General features: G+C 34.6%; 1 protein-coding gene across 1 annotated transcript in view; it reads right to left on the bottom strand.

The window, feature by feature from the left end:
• The window catches only part of LOC100465545 (bifunctional heparan sulfate N-deacetylase/N-sulfotransferase 4), a 270,808-nt gene that overhangs the window by 121,928 nt on the left and 134,590 nt on the right, over positions 1-14,290 (bottom strand). Inside the window, exon 3 of the mRNA XM_034671694.1 lies at positions 6,169-6,256. Coding sequence (XP_034527585.1) covers positions 6,169-6,256 — 88 coding nt within the window. The remainder of the gene's footprint in view (positions 1-6,168; positions 6,257-14,290) is intronic.

Genomic DNA, 14,290 nt, shown 5'->3' with positions numbered 1-14,290 from the left:
TTCTATACCTAAATTAATATGTGAGGATATAATTTGTAACTCATACATCACAATATTTAACACAAGTTAAGATCCATTAAAAGAGTTTGTGTTCATATTTAGCCTTTTACTTCTAATCTGATCAAGATTCAAACCTACATCTTAATTAATTAAAAATATAGTATTTTTTGTTCTTACTTAACAGTTATTCCCTTTTACCTCTCTAAATTCTCAAAAAATAGGAAGTTTTTAAATTTGGAAGTAAAATATTGAAGAATTCACCTCTTTGTTATCACTTGTGGAGGATCTTGTTATGAATTAACAGCATACTTCTAAAAGTTCCTTAAATCTGCCAGTATAAGAATAATTTTAGCAAGATCTGGGCTATAGGTTAATTCCCATAAGGCAACATTAAAATGCAATTTATAAAATTCCAGCGTCTGTATTAATGCTTTTGTATAAATGCCTGCTTTATATTTGCTCATTATTATAAAATATTACAATTCCCTAAATGGCAAGAAGATGTTTGTGTTTTCTTTGTATATTGAATCTGGCATGGTTCCATATAGGTAGGTATGCACTAAATTAATTTTAAATATTACAATAAATAAAGAGAACTGTGTGGTGATGAAAATTGATTAAAAGTACCTATGGTTACCTATTAGTTCTAGAACTAATAAATTCAACAAAGCTGCAGAGTTCAAAATCAATATACAGAAATCTGTTGTATTTCTATGCACTAATAACAGAAGAGCAGAAAGAGAAATTAAGAAAACAATTCCATTTACAATTGCACCAAAAATAATAAAATACCTAGGAATAAACCTGACCAAGGAAGTGTAACACTAGTACTTTAAAGACTATAAGATATTGATGAAAGAAATAGAAGATGAAGAAATTTCAGACAAATGGAAAGATATGTCATGCTGATGGATTGGAAAAATTAACATTAAAAAAATCCAAACTATCCAAAGCAATCTATAGATTCAGTGCAAACCGTATCAAAATATCAATAGCATTTTTCCCAGGACAAGAACAAATAATCCTAAAATTTGTATGAAACCACAAAAGATCACAAATAGCCAAAGCCATCTTGAGGAAGAACAAAACTGAGGGTAACACAATCCCAGATTTCAAACTGTACTACAAAGCCATAGTAATCAAAACAGTATAGAACTAGCACAAAAGTAGCCACTTAGATCAACAGAACAGGATAGAGAGCCCAGACAGAAGCCCACACTTATGTGGTCAACTAATCTATGATGAAGGAAGGAAGAATATACTAGGGGGGGGAAATAGTCTCTTCAAAAATGGTGTTGGAAAAATTGGGCAACTATATGAAAAAGAATGAAACTGGACATCATACCCAAAAATAAACCCAAAAAGGATTAAAGATCTAAATATAAGACCTGAAACAATAAAATTTCTAAAAGAAAACATAGGCAGTAATCTCTTGGACATCAACTTCAACAATAATTTTCTGGATATGTCTCCCCAGTCAAGAAAAACTAAAGCAAAAACAAATTATTGGGACTACATCCCACTAAAAAGCTTTTGTACAGCAAGGAAACCAACAACAAAATAAAAAGTCAACCTACTGAATGGGAGAAGATGTTTGTAAATGATACATCTGGCAATTCATACAACCCAACCAAAAAAAAAAAAAAAAAAAAAAAAAAGCACAAATCACCCAATTACAATGGGCAGAGGTACTGAATAGACAATGTCCCCAAAGAAGACAAACAGGTGGCCGGAAGACATGTGAAAAGATACTCATCTCACTAAGCATCAGAAAAAAGTGCAAATCAAACCACAATGACATATCACCTACCACTAGTCAGAATGTCCAGTATAAAAAATACAGAAACATAGGAAGTGTTAGTGATGATGTGGAGTAAAGAGAACCTTTGTGTACTGTTAGCAGGAATGTAAGCTGGTGCAGCCACTAGAGAACACAGTTTGAAGGTGCCTCAAAAAACTAAAAATAGAACTACCATCCTATCCAATAATTCCGCTTCTGGGTATTTACCGAAGGAAAACAAAAACACTAATTGGAAAAGATATATGAACACCTATGTTTACTGCAGCCTTATTTACAAAAGCCAAGATACAGAAGCAACCCAAGTGTCCATCCACAGATGAATGGATTTGAGAAACAAACTCATATAGAGAGGACAAACTAGTGGCTGCTAAAGGGGAGGGGAGTAGGAGATGGGTAAAACAGGGTGAAGGGGATTCAAAGGTATAATCTCCCAGTTATAAAGTAAATAAATCACTGGGATGGAAAGTATAGCATAGGGAATATTAATAACATTATAATAGCTTTGGAGACAGATGGAAACTACACTTATCATGGTGAACATATTGTAATGCATATGACTTCCTTTTTTTCTAATTTTTTAAAAAGATTTTATTTATTTATTTGAGAGAGAGAGAGCACGAGCAGGGAAGGGGGAGGAGAGAGGGAGAGGGACAAGCAGACTCCATGCTGAGTGTGGAAGCCTACACGGGGCTTGATCCCACAACCCTGAGATCATGACCTGAGTGGAAATCAAGAGTGGGACAATTCATCGGCTGAGCCACCCAAGCTGTATATGGTTTTCAAATCACTATGTTGTACACCTGAAACTAATATCATACATACGTCAATGATACTTCAATTAAAAATTTTAAAAAATTAACTTCAGAAAATGTGTTCAGTACACTGCAATGCATGTAAAACCTTCAAAAAGAATGTTACTTGTGTTGATAAATAAGTAGAGTTTACCTTTTCATTGTATACAGATGTTTGTTATGCATTGTCTCACTGAATAACTTGTAAGGCACATACATAAAAGTTATTTCTAAGAATGTTACTTCTGTATGTGCGTAAGAGCAGTGTTATTTCAGTTAGTGATTGTGTTCCCCACACTGTAGTGCAAACTCTCTTTTAAACTCTCTTTAAAGGCAAATAAAAATATACATAAATAAATAAATGTATGTATGTGAACTACAGTTTCAAAATTAGAAAATAGAGTGATGTGCATTAGTCAGTTTACTTTTTTTGATAAAATTTGATCTTATACAAAAATACTTTTTCAAGTAATAATAATAAACACACAGCACTTAGACATGCTATGTGTTATTCTAAATGAGGGAGATATGATGCTCATTTAGATACAGAAACTGAGGCGCAGAAAGTTTAAGTAACCTGTTCATGTTCACAAACCTAGTAAATGTCAGTCTGGTTTTGAACAAAAGCAGTCTGTTTCTAATGCTTACTCTGAGCCAGTAATTTATACAGAAAATCAAAAATAAGAAACAAAGAAAGGTGAATGAATGTAACATTTTGTTTTTAAATTTCATGTTTGAAAGTTAATAGTTTTATATAAGGGGCTTATATTTCTGTCAAGTGAACTGTCATGAGGAAAACCAATATTAATACAATTTGCAAATATCCATGAAGTAGTTGATTGAGTCATATTCAACTTATTATTAATTACAAAGAGTGGCAATGATTGCCACCAGGAATTATGTCCTATAAAAAATAATATTTGTAACCCTTTATCCCTAAAAGACATCTTAATGCTGTAATGTGTTCATCCTCTGAGTTGTCATTGTGCAATTCCAATCAAGCTTTACATATTTTCGGACTAAAACATTTTATTTCAAACTCCACACTTTTATTTTTTCCTTTTAATCAACAGTATGTCCTTCCTCTTTCAATTTGGCACCTGTGTGTGGCTGACTGCTAGGGAAAGCTTAGGAATATGTCCTTTTGGGTGAGATTGTTTTAGCATGTGAAGGGCAGAGAAACTGAACAGGAAAGAATACATGGGAAATACAAATAAGTGGAGCAGTCTAAGAAATGAAGAATCTATCATTATTACGCTGGGCATATGTGATTAAATGTCTTCAAAACAAGGAGGCTCATCAATCAGCATCTTCATGCACTGAGAAATTGGAACATCCTGGGAGAGAGCTGAGGCGGTCATTGTGACAAGGCCACCTTCTAATAGTTACACATCATAGCGGAGTGCAAGTATAAGGAAAGCACTTCCCTGATTTGTAAACTTTGTTCCATATAGTTAAGCCTGAATATAAGAATGTGACTGGATAAGATAGAGGTGTCCCCTCCCTAACATCACCAATGTTAACTCCACTCTAGAAGAAACCTTGATATCTTTGAATAAATTAATAAGTACTCGATATAATATGATTGCATCTTTGAAATACAGTATGAATGCCTTTCAATGATTCTACACATAAAGTAGCAAGTCAATGAAAGTTTCATCCTTTTATGAAGGAAAGTAAACTTCTGCGATTCACAAATTTATATATATTGCTTGATCTCTAAAGTGTACTATCACCACAGCATAACAGAAGAGTGTTTCTTCCATTATTTTTGTTAGGTTAATAGCAACATAAAGAGTCAAAAGAGTCAATAAGGTCTTCTTGAAAGATGTAATTAAAATAATTTTTTTTTTGGTCTCTTCCTCCAACAACTATCCCTGTGATATTAACTAGTGGGTTGTTCATTTCCTAGTGGCTGTGTACTGTGTACATGTTGGGGATCATAAAGAAGAAATGAGAAGTGTTGTAAGCTCCTATCAACATTAACTCTGTGACTGTCTGGCAGCTTTAATAGTTCTGAATATGAAAAGTAAATAAAAGAGCTGAGGCAGTTATCCAGATATATTTCAACCAAAAGAATGGCTTTACTTGCACTATATAGCTATTTAAGACAAAATAGTATTGTTTGCGTGGGAACTCCAAGTAATCCCATAATTTTTCCCCTGCAGAGTAGATTGAGCTTTTAGAGTTATCTGGTTTCTAACTTCAGAGTCAGAGCTTCTTAGGCCTGAACTCATTTCTTGAGGGGGCTTTTGAAGAAGATTTACAAAACCATGTCTATTTTCAAAATTGTAAGCTGGAATTACTTTGCCTGTGCAGATACGATGACCCAAATCTCTTTCTGCAAAATGTCCTTTTAAAATATGCAATCATTTGATTTATCAAATGGTCTAGATACTAATTTTCCTTCTATTACTTTAAACAGATTTACATGTTGCAAAGCAGGAGGGAAAAGGCATTAAAGAAAAGCCAGGAAGACATCACTGCTTCAATATTCTAATAAAGCATGCTGATGCTCCTTGGTTAAACATTAAAAAGCTTCTTTGGGTGAATGAGCTGCATTTATGATAATTAAAGACTACCTTTGCATGGGATATTTTTAACGTCAGTAACATGCATGCATGCATAGAGAATACCATGGAGTGTTTTCACTAAGATACTATGAAGTAACAACAGAGCAAATTCATGAAAAATTTGGCTTACACCACAAATGCAGAAATAGGAGGAGATAGTAAGGATTGCCCTAATACAGGCTCTAACACACCATTTTGCGTTATTTTTTGTCATTATTATAAGATAGTCAATTCTATGCACAAAGTTTTCTCCATATGAGTGCCAGACATTAGAATGCTGATACTCAGAAAATAAAAGTAATATTCTGGAGGTGAAGATAGGTAAAGAGGTGAGAAATATCAGACATAGCGTACTGCATGAACACCAATCACATTTTAAGAGTTTGTTGAGAGGCTGACACTGAACAGAAGTGCAACTGTGGCTGGAGAGAGATGGAAATACATGACTTATTATGATTGTTTTAATGCATGTTGGGCCAAATTGTTGTAATACTTTTAGGGAAAAATCTTGTGAGGGAAGGTAAATTAAGGAAGATGACCCTCTGTTAATTTTCTTTGAGGCTATAAAATTCCTCTCTGATCACCAGATGTTTTCCAAAAGGATAATATGTACAAAAATGTCTGTACCTTGAGTATTTGACATTTTAAAAACACTGCCACTATTATTCTTGACGTGTCATTGCCTTCATCATCATCATCATCATCACGATCGCTATGCTTTCTACTTGGACTATGCTGAGAGACAAGATGCGTAGTCACCCAACAATGACCATGGTTTCTTTTACTGAGTTGAAAAGTCAATTCTCTTCCTCTTTTGCCCTTGTTTCTAACAGTATTTACCAAAGTAAACAAGCTCATTGATTTTGGATTTGGCTACTTATATAATGCACCCAAGTTTTTCCCATAATCAGTCTGGATATTCTATTTCCCCTACTTATGAAACATTCAAAATCCTCTCTCCTATTTATATGTAGCTGCCTGAGAACACAAAGCTCCTTCTTACCTGTGTGGTAAAACTTCCCTGAAAATCCAAGGTTGAAGGTAAAATTTGCAACCTGAGTGCGCAGTAAATTTTGAGTCTCTAGTAATGCCTGAAATAAATAAGAAATTAACATGATTTTAGAAAAATAAATATGAAGCTTTGGGATGCCTCTTTTTCAAATGTGTATGCATGAGTGAAACAAAATCATATGGGCTTTCCTGCTTTTTGGATTTTTGATGGGTACTGTTATTTGCTATTTGTATTTCAGGTATTATAATTGCTATTGTTATTTTTATTGAAGTTCACCAAATTATGAAGCAGTTAAGTCCTAAGCACATTATAAGTTGCTGAGAGGCAATTCTCTAACCACAGAGCACTGAAATCATTTTTCATTTCCATGTGAGACATTTCTTGATTTCAGATTATTACACTTTTTTTCCTCGGGGGAAATTTTTTAGAGTTGTTGGATGTAGGCAAGTCCTGTATTTGTTGGTAAGGAATAGGAAGGTAATGTTTGTTGGAGTTGCAATTTAGTATTTAACTGTGCTACCTCCCCTATTGTTTTTTAAGGCATAATCATTGAGTTTAAGGCTTGGGTTTTTACTATACAAACTAAAGAGAAATGTATAATTTAAAGGCTATTGATTGCAGATGTTGAGATATGAACAAGGCAAGGACAGATAGGAAATAGCCAATTCCATAAAAAAATTTTTTTTCAGCTGTGACAAAATGTCCCTGTTTTCTGTATTTGGAATAATTCTATGTTAATTTCTTATTTGTAGACAGGATAAGAACACACAGATAATAATCTTAGAGTTAGACTTAGTCCTGTAAAGTTTCTGCCAATCTTTCAATTGCAATTATTCCTATGCCAACATATGTGGCATAATTCATAACTCTCACATCCTTGGGCTTTTTAGTTTGCTTATTTATTCAGAATGCTTTTCCTGTTTTTAAATAGATTTTTAAAGGGGACTTACTTTGTTCTGATGAAAATAAGACAAACGATGTTTGTCATTACTGCTATCCATATGTTAAGGTGAATAAAGAGTCAGAAATTTAGACAATTCTTTTATTATTCACAGTGGTTAAGCATTTGCTTTAAAAATTTGTGAAACTATTTACTCCCCCAGAATTAAGAAGACTGCTGCAAATTAGTTTAATTAAATAAAAGTAAAGAGAAAAACTAAAAGGTTGGTAACTATATCATCAGTGTTTATCCAAGGTTAGAGTTAGTTACATTGAGTGTAATCTTGGCCAATCTTGTTTAAATATTATGAATTAAATAGAAAAAGGAAAAAAATAGACCTATTAGTTGAACTCAGTTGATGAAATATATTTTAAAAGTTCTCCAAAAGAACAAACAAAATGTTAGAAAGAGGTTGGAGTTAAAAATAAAGTCTATTGAACTAATCAGGCATATTGGTAAATCCTGTGGAATACAGCCTTAAATAGAAAACATCCCCCATCTTTTTATCTTAGTTCTTTTTTCTTGTTTTCTCTTTATTCAATGTACAATCCTTGGGCCTCCATATCTTGAAATAGTTTTTTTTAAAAAAACATTTCTCCCTTCCCCCGAATTCCTTATCACTCCAACTCCCTTCCAAGTCTCTAGCTCTGAGTTCTTGAAGTGATTATTTTGAATTTATTTCTCCACTATCCATTCTTAAATTCACTAAATACATATTTTAGTTGCATACAATGTTGGGTGTAACAAGCATAGTCCCTTTATCCTAGGACCTCCATGCCTAGAAAGGGAGAAAGATTTTAAATAGACAGTCAAACAAATGTGTAATTACAGCTCATGATAAATTCTACAGAAGAAATCTAGAGCATGCTGTGAGAGACACAGTAAAGGATTTTAATTTATACTGAGGGAGTGGGCCCTACTTTTTATGTTTTCTTAGGGACAATCAAATAAACATTAAACAATCTATTTTCCCTCAATCAACTTGCCACCACTTTAGGAACTCCCTCATTGTCTGTTTCTTGGGTTTTTAAAACCCTGTGGTCTGCTAATCTGTTCCCACCCTTCAGTTTTATCTTCCTCTACTCTGCCTTACATTCTGCAATCATGCTAACACCCCAAAAGCAGTAAATGCACTTCACCCTTGGGGTCAGGGAGGCCGTTCAATTAATGCCTTAGCCTTGTTGGTCATTTCACTTCTCTAATCCTTTCCTTTATCTGTAAATGGGATAATGCTTAACACCTGTTTCACTCTAGTGTGAGGATTACAATGCGTAAGACATTCAAAGTGCTTAGATAAATGCCTGGCACACAGTAGGAGCTCAATAAATGCTGTTAATGAGCACTCACTATGTCATTCTCTCCCAACCAGCTAGGTATTGTTGGTGCCTCCTCATTTCCAATTAAGCTACATGCATTGCTATTTCCAGTAAATCACCTTGTCCTCTGGGTCTATCCCTATTGCCTATGTTATGCCTTTCCTCACTCTGTTCCCTTTGCTTAGATTCCCTCCAGCTGCTCTCCATCTCATTCCCCAAACCCAGCCATTATTTAAAGCTCTGGTGCCTGGGTGGCTCAGTCAGTTGGGCCTCTGCTTTCAACTCAGGTCATGATCCTGGCCTCCTGGGATCTAGTTTCGCATGGGGCTCCCAGCTCCTTGGGGAGCCTGCTTCTCCCTCTGTCTCTCTGTCTTTCATGAATAAATATAATAAAAATCTTTAAAAATAAAAAAAAATTAAAACTCTGCCCAAATGCCACCTTTTTTGTATGATGCCTGCTCTGATGCCTCAAACCTTTCCTGTTCTCCTCTCCCAAAGTAAGTTCCCAAATTATTTGTCTTAAGACTTGCATTATTTTCCACTTTACTACGTCACTTTTTATCTGACTTCTCCTAGTCAATAGGTGCCTTCAGGTCAATCAAAACTTATTTATTTTATGTATTCTGTATTGCTAGATCTATTTTTGTATATATGGAAGGCATTCAATTGAATTAATTTCATTTATCTTTATTAGTAACATATTCCTGATGGTAAAATGATAAACATGGTTCATGGAGCATACCATTAAATGATATCAAAACAATATGAACAGGATTCTACATTTCACCAGCACATCTATATCATGGATGTTTTATAATCTTATATTATAGATTGCCTAGTAAGACAAGCTCACAGAAGTGAGGACAGATGAATATTCTTCCACCGGTGCTAATTAACTCTATGAAGAATTTGACAGATCATTGCTAAAAGAAATAGAGTTGTCTAGTCATATTCTCCCAACATGTAATCTTGATTAATGTGGGAGTAAAATTGACAATTTCTATAAGTAAAAACATAACAAAACAAATGGATTAAAAAAGCAAATCCTAAAAGGTTCCAAGCCTGTCTACTTCAGTATTAAAAAATGTTCTTTGATTTCCAAAATTCAGGGAAAGAAAATTTCCATGGCCTTTCAATGGTAAAGGCAGTAAGACACAAATAATAATGAGTAACAAAAGAGGTCTAATTTTAAAAATAAAAATCAGGAATAAATTTAAAAAGAAAAAAGTGTTAAACCACAAAAATTAAAGAAGAAATGTAGAAAAAAATAAAGAATAGAAATACAAGAAAAGTGTAAAGGAATGTTAGACACAAAAATACAAAATTATGAATAAATGAAATATGAAAAACTGACTTTGGAAAAATTTGTTTATAAAGTAGAAGTAATATGTCTGAATTAGAGATAAAAATCAAATTGTAAAGTTTAGGAAATAGCATGTAGCTGTAGATACACTTTTTTATCTGAATATTTTCTGAGGAAGTTTGAGTAACTTTTGAACATAAATGTAAAATATATTATTTAATGTTTGGACAATAAACCTCAGTTATTTCTTTAATAGTTCATGTCATAAAAAATATAAACATCTTTGAAGTTTTCCCTTGCATTATTTAGGAAGAACTTACTAAGTTACTTGATTAGATATTAAAGAGATTAAATATAGGTAACTTAAGAAAAATCAATAATTCGTTATTTTAATAAATATTACTTACATTCACTTAATGTTCTCATAATGAGTTCCTCAGTATTTAATAAAGCAAGTCCAACTTACCTGCCTGCAAAATGTTAAAGAAATGGTTTTCAAACTTTATTGTTCATAAAATTTTCTAGAAGAGACTGCTAATATTGTGAATTCTGAGGGCCCACTTGAAGAGTTATTGATTTAGTCTTATGTGATAGGGTTCAGACTTTTGTATTTTATCATAGACCCCAATTGGTTCTAAAAATGGTCAAAAGCAATTGTTTCCAAGTTACCCATAAGAAATGAATTGCCAGAATGCTTATAAAATAATTTTCCAGACCCAGGCTCTGGGAATTCTGAATTAAATTATAAAAAATGGAACCTAGGAAATTGTAATTTTAACAATGATTCTTACAGCTTCAAATTGGAGATTATAACCATCAAGGAACTTTGGGCAATATTAAGTTAGTGCATTATTTATACTAATTTCAAAATATGTTGTATAAGTCTTAATCCACTCCAATATTCAGGTAATTTAATGTAAGGCTAACCCTTCCCCTAAATATACATAATTAATAAGACATGACTACCTACATGTATTGATACAGCCTTATACCTTCAAAATTTCAAATCGAATAAATAGGGTGACAGTTTTTGTTCTTTTAACTGTCTTGTACAATTTTTTAAAAATATATGCAGTAACTTATAAAAATGATATCTTATTTGTCTTACAAGATCTCAATGTGGGAATCAGAAGAGGTTAGCTCTATACTTATTGTCCCAGTGGATAAAATTGCTTCATGGAAAGTTTAAATGGCCCACCCAGATAACACAGGAGAGGGACAAGATTGAGCTGTTTGCCTTAACACTTGGTCCAACCTTCATAACTTCAGGTCCCATTAGAATAAGTCTATGTGGCCATCCAGGATGAAATGACTCAGGATTCCATGAACTTTTGGGTACCCGATTTGTCAATGTACAAATGAAGATGAATAGGGCTGACCCAGGGTGAAATTATGAGGCTTTTGAAGTTTGCCTTTGATAGTCTCTGCCTCCCTTTTTGTTCATCTCCTTCCCCTCAGAAGCAATCCACACTCCTTCAGAAACCTACTCTACCTTTCTCTCTCTCTCTCTTTTCTTTTAAGATTTTATTTATTTATTTGTCAGAGAGAGGGAGAGAGAGAGCGCGAGCACACAAGCAGGGGAAGCTGCAGGCAGAGGGAGAAGCAGGCTTCCCACTGAGCAAGGAGCCCAGTGTGGGACTCAATCCCAGGACCCGGGGATCATGACCTGAGCCAAAGGCACATGCTTAACTGACTGAGCCACCCAGGCATCCCTCTCCCTCTCTTTTTAAAAATAAACTCTTACTGCCACTCAAAGAGGAATCTGTCTCATATAATTTATACATTGAAAGAAATTTTATCACACCAACATACCAAGTCTTCCACAGTATTTTACCTTGAACAGTTTGGCTATTATTGGAATGGATGAGTTAACTAAGGAAGAATGAATGAATGTTTGTAATAATAATACTGAAGAAATGTGGGAGCCTTTTTTGTGGAGAAAGGTTTGGAGATCCTTCTGCTGAATCACACTTAATGTGAAGAACTTGTTGAGTAGAAAAACACTACTGCATTTCAGAGCAATTACCCTCCTGTCTTTCCACCCATCACTTAATTGTTGCATTCCCATCTCTCAATCTCGCCTAAATCTCCAGGAAACTAGGGATCTGAAACTTACCCTCTGGGCTCTCTTCCTCCTTGTGCCATTATTAATTCATTCATCCATTGAAACAATATTATCTGAACACCTGCTGTGTTTCAGGCACTCTTCTAGGTACTAAGGACGCAGGAAATGATGCTAATAATAATTGAGCTTTTACTATGTGTTAGATACCGCGAGAAGCACTCTGAATTACCTCTTTAAATCTCCCTGTGATCCCCTAATTAACTCTACTTTACAAATGAGGAATATAAGGCACAGAGAGGCTAAATAAGCTACATAAAGTTATGGAGTTGGAAAATGTCTCACATACAAAACTGATAAGCTTGTTGTTCTCGTGGAACTTGGGCTCTCCTTAAGCGCACGGATAACACACATGGAAAATCAATCAGAAAATTATTTAATTGCAAATTTAATTAGTGGTGCAAAAATAGTGTTATAGTATGTGCTATTATTAAAACTAACACAGAGTACCTAAATTTCAACAGGATAGGGAACGGGCCTTATGCAGCCTCTCTGAAAAAGTGGCAATGGAGTTGAGGCATGAAAAATAAGAGGTCAGTCATGGCCAAATCAGGGCTCTGGAGGAGTGCGCTGGGGTAAAAAGGGCAGTGAGAGCAAGGCTCAGTGTCAGGAAGAGCCCTGATATCTCCACACAGCACGTCTACTTCATCTCACGGAAGGTACGATTTTTACATTTTAAATTGAGTCCTCTGGCTACTTGCTGAGAAGGAATTGCAGGAAAACCAAAGCAACGGGAAAATCATTGAGGAGGGTTTTGCAGTAGTTTCAGTAAGAACAAAATAAAGGCATGGCCTCTACTGGGGGTACTGGGAATGGAAGGAAGGAAGCACGTAGCGTCATTGTTGATAGACTGATGTGGGAAGTGAAGTGGAGTGTAATTTCATTAATGCTTCTGATTTCTGACTTTCAGTGAGATGGGAGAAGAGTTGGGAAAGATTTTGAGGGAAAAATCAATACTTGCACTGCTGCACGAAGCATTCTTTGTCACAACAGGATGACTGTGTTGTTGAAACCTCTACAATACTCCCCACAGGAAAGACAGACCATAAAGTCCTAGAGCATCATTGCTTTTAAACCTTTGTTATCCACAATTGGAGGGTAAACCTCAGGAACGAACTGCACGAAGAATGTATGTATTGGTAAGGGGAAGAGTCTCATTGCATAAGGAGTGCTTTTTTCATACTGGAAGGTTAAACATTGATGCTGATTAGAGATACTGGCAAAGAGAAGAGAAAATTTGAAAATTTTTTTGACCTTGTAAAATAATATTAACTCGTGTCACGTATGTGAAGAGTTTGCATTTTCTGCTTGATTATCAAAGAACACAATGAAGGTTATATAAATCATTAAATTCGAAGTGCATTTACAGTGCTGTAAATTTTATTTGCATCAGCAAAACAGTCCATGTGACTTTGATTCCTTTCCCAGTGGGTGTGAATGGATTTTTCTTGTGCCCTAAACTTCGTTACTGCAAAGTGTCCTGGGCAGTTTCGTGTTCACAGAATTCGAAGTCATTTTTACTTCAGTTCATTCTGAAAGTATGGGTGATGAACTTCTGCATTTTGCTTTCTGATTAGCAGTCTGGTATTTTCCCTGTGATCAGAAAATTTCCTTGAGCAAGGTAAAATACTGCCCAGTTTTCATCAGCCCCACATTCTCTTCAACTGTATTCTCATTTTCAGTCCATGTAGATCATCTCAAAGTATAAGTGGGTTCTGTTCTCTTTCCATGTTTTCCATGTTCTACTAATTGATTGGAATTTTGAATTAAATATATTTGAATCAAATATGAACTATAAGGCCCTTCTGATAACTTATACATTTGTACAGATAGTTTTATACATTATGTATAAATTTTTAAAAAAATATTTTATTTATTTATTTATTAGAGAGAGAGAGAGAGTACGGGGTGGGGGGCAGGGGGGGAGCAGGAAGAGAAGCAGACTCCCCACTGAGCAGGGAGCCCGATGCAGGGCTCGACCCCAGGACCCTGAGATCATGACCTGAGCTGAAGGCAGATGTTTAACCAACTGAGCCACCAAGGTGTCCCACATTATGTATCAATTACACATAATTGATAAAAATAGATATTTATTATTTGAACCACTGGCATAATCCTTAAAAGTTAGTTCCTCCAAGCTTGGTCTTAAATTATATTATTGAATTTAATTTTCCTATAAGCTTTACTCTAAGTTTCTATCGTGGCCTACAAATTTTTTTTGAGTTATAAAAAGATAAAACTATAGCTTCAGAGTTCATGCTTTGTTCATGGTTTTCCTTAAAAGCATTTTATGCTTTTAAAAACTGTCTTATTTTCCCTAAGCTAAAGTATTTAAGTAGATGATGGAGTAATAGTGAGACAGAACTACTTTATATTAGGACTTGTTTGGGGATGTGGAATGAAACTGGTCATTATAAACTCAATGACTAAAA

Source organism: Ailuropoda melanoleuca, chromosome 11, assembly GCF_002007445.2.
Source record: "Ailuropoda melanoleuca isolate Jingjing chromosome 11, ASM200744v2, whole genome shotgun sequence".
Taxonomy (NCBI): domain Eukaryota; kingdom Metazoa; phylum Chordata; class Mammalia; order Carnivora; family Ursidae; genus Ailuropoda; species Ailuropoda melanoleuca.
Note: the sequence above shows the minus strand (reverse complement) of the source record. Positions and strands in the feature narration are given on the sequence as shown.